This window comes from Haliaeetus leucocephalus, unplaced genomic scaffold, assembly GCF_000737465.1.
Source record: "Haliaeetus leucocephalus isolate CR32 unplaced genomic scaffold, Haliaeetus_leucocephalus-4.0 Scaffold646, whole genome shotgun sequence".
Lineage (NCBI taxonomy): Eukaryota > Metazoa > Chordata > Aves > Accipitriformes > Accipitridae > Haliaeetus > Haliaeetus leucocephalus.
Genome location: NW_010973082.1, coordinates 334232 through 337140, shown reverse-complemented (window position 1 = coordinate 337140; position 2909 = coordinate 334232). Strand labels below are relative to the sequence as shown.

Below are 2909 nucleotides of genomic sequence, written 5' to 3'. Positions count from 1 at the left end.
TCCTCCTCCTCCTGTTTTTCAGTAGAGGAAGGAGGCCCACCTGAAGTGCATTCAGATGTGATCTCTGAAGTATTGATCAGAGGTCTTGCATTCTCCATCAGTGATCCCTCCTCCTCCGTTATTTCAGTGGTGGAAGAAGGGCCATCAGCACCTTCTCCCCTCACCTGTTCTCCAGGCTCCGCTCCTGTATCAGGGACTGGAGCGAGCTTCACCTCTCTTCTTTCTGCAATGAGGCAAAGTTCATTGTTAAACTAAACAGTAAGAAAGAAAACAGTTCTCAGCTGGTGGCAAGCAAGCAGAATATGCACTGACTAAATGTATCAATTGAACACAGAGGAGTTGCTTTGCTGTTCCCTGCTCAACAGCTACCACTAGCAAAGACACCATCCTCCCTAGCACAGCCTCCTTCCCTCTCCAAGGCCCATGCCGTCAGTAGCAGAATAATTAAGATAAGAAACCATTGTACTGAGGTATTGATCTATCCCTATCCTACCTTCAGCTAACATGCTACTGGACAAAGCAGCAGGCATGGGGAACCACAACTGCCTGTCAAAATGCTCAAGGACCCTCAAGACATGCAGTGACAATACATGGGCACTCGTCACCTTTCACAGCCTTCTGGACTGGCCGTGTGAATTCTACCAGGCAGCTGAGTGCTGTGCCCAGGAAGTCATGGGAAACTCCCTTTTTATCTTCAACAATTTCATCCAGCCCTTAAAACCTGTGAAAAGGCAGCTCAGATCCAAGCCAGGCATCAGAATAGATCTCTACCTTCTGCAGACCTGTTTCACAGGCTCTTCAGCACTGCCTCTAACCCAATTTTGAGAGCAAAAGCTTTTAACCTCTTTGAGTGGAGATCAATCAACACCAAGAGACATTGATTTCCTCTCAGTATTTTTTGGGAGCAGGAGCACAAAAATCACAGTGAAGGTAGCTCACAGCCCCTTTGAGTATTACAACCCAAAGGCTGCACCATGCTTAATGACAGCTGGTTGTTTTGTACCTCAAGCAGGCACCCTTTGCAATATTGTTTCACATCCAATTTACTATCATGCCATTATCTGAAGAGTTTAAACTCTTCCGTGAGCTCTTCCTGCTCCTCAGTGACTGTTGACAGGGCTTGACCTGCACACATTTACTTGGTGGAACTCCCTGGTCCCCCAGAAAGCGTATTGGTAAAGCACTACAACTCCTTCCACCTTTAATCATTGCCAGAAGCAGGTACAAAGCTTTTGCACCACCAGAACAGATTCTTTGGATGTTTCTCCAGCATTTAAGAGCTGGAGATCCTGGGTTTGCTCCCTTGCCATTCTGGATTGCAGAGGGATGTGCTAAGAATTGATCTTGTCGAGACTACAGCAGGCTGATTCTGATTTAGTGTATTCTTTTAGGATCCTACTTCTTCATATCAACAAACCAAAAGCAGTTCTGGTGGCCCAGTTCATTCTCTTTAAGCAAATAAAGGATTAGGAAATATTTCCCGCAGTGCAACTGCATTAATTGTGTACTTGATTCTGTTACTGTTCGCATAGGCAGAATTAGCATGTTATCAAGCAGAAATTCAGGGAGTGAATTCTAAACCTAACAATAAGCTGAAGATAGGAAATTCTGGTTCAAGAGGGACTAGACCGCTCTTTGTAATACAGCATTCCATAAAAGCGGCACTAGTTCATTGAGAAACTAGTTAAACACCGCAGATCTGAGTGTGGAGAATGTGCGTAGGAGGTGTCAGCAAGCTTCTCTCTCTGTCCCCTGCCAGTCACTGCAAAGCGAGGAAAACTCCCTCTCTGGCCAGTAATGCATGGGAAACTTGAGACAGGAGCAGCATGTAATGACCTGGCCAGAGCAGAGCAGCCCAGACCTACACAAGCACTGGGGCTAACACAAGAACCAGTGGACACCTGCAGCCACTGGTCACCGTGCAGCCCCAGGGCATGCCAGCCCCCCCACATCGTCCCCAAGCTCACCCCACATCGCACCCTCGTACCTGAATCCTCGTCCCCAGTGCTGGCGAAGGGAGCCAGCTGGGCCCCACACTTGCTGCAAGAACCAGGAGAATCATCCCCAGAAACAAAGCGACACACACGGCACTTCATGTTTCCCAGCCACATACACCACGATAAGCTTTTCAGAGCCACAGAGGGAGAGAAAAGGATGGGGCAGAGAGAGAAATAGAAATATTAATGTGAAGTAATGAACCTCTGTCACATAACCTGCCTCCCGGCTCTGGTTTCATTTTCAGGAAACAAAAGGCCCTCAGGGGCGGGGGCTTCGCCGGCCGGGCCCCAGCAAACAGCCGCTTCCCTCAGCTGCGCCAGGGGGGGACCACAAACACTTTAAAAAATAAACAGATAAAACCAGCTACTCCACTCTGCGCGGAGACCTTCTAAAACCAACGGCTTTTGGGAAGGCGCCAGCCCCGGCAGGGCACAGCGAGGGCAGCGCGGCCCAGCGGGCCCTGAGGCGGGACGAACCCCATATCCCGCCGCCAAGGCGGGCTCCGGCGGCCTCACTGGCAGGCCCCGCTCCCTGGCTCCGACAGCCCGGAGGTCTGCAGGGTGCTGCTCCCGCCAGGCAGTGCCGGGACCCCCGGTCCCCCCCGGGCTGCACCGGGGGAGGGTTGGGGCCGGGCCGGGACCCTCGGGCCACAGCCCCCCGCCCTCACCTGCACCGCCCGGGGCGGAGGCGGGGCTAATCCCTTGGGCGGAGCCTATATGCAAATGAAGCGTTGTTCGTTCCCTGCGGAGAAACGCCAGCTCCCCCCCTCTGCCGGGTAGATATGCAAACGAGCCGGGTGGATAGGCCAATGGCGTGGCGAAGGGGCGGAGGAATGCAAATGAGACCCGTTAGGTGAGGGCTGGCGGGCAAGGGGTGGGGCTGTCTGCGGCTCCCAGCCTGAGCGGGGGGGG

At 52.5% G+C, this 2909-nt stretch overlaps 1 protein-coding gene across 1 annotated transcript in view; it reads right to left on the bottom strand.

Moving 5' to 3' along the window:
- The window catches only part of RNF213 (ring finger protein 213), a 56248-nt gene that overhangs the window by 49782 nt on the left and 3557 nt on the right, over nt 1-2909 (bottom strand). The window contains 1 exon segment of the mRNA XM_010578546.1: nt 1980-1994. Coding sequence (XP_010576848.1) covers nt 1980-1994 — 15 coding nt within the window.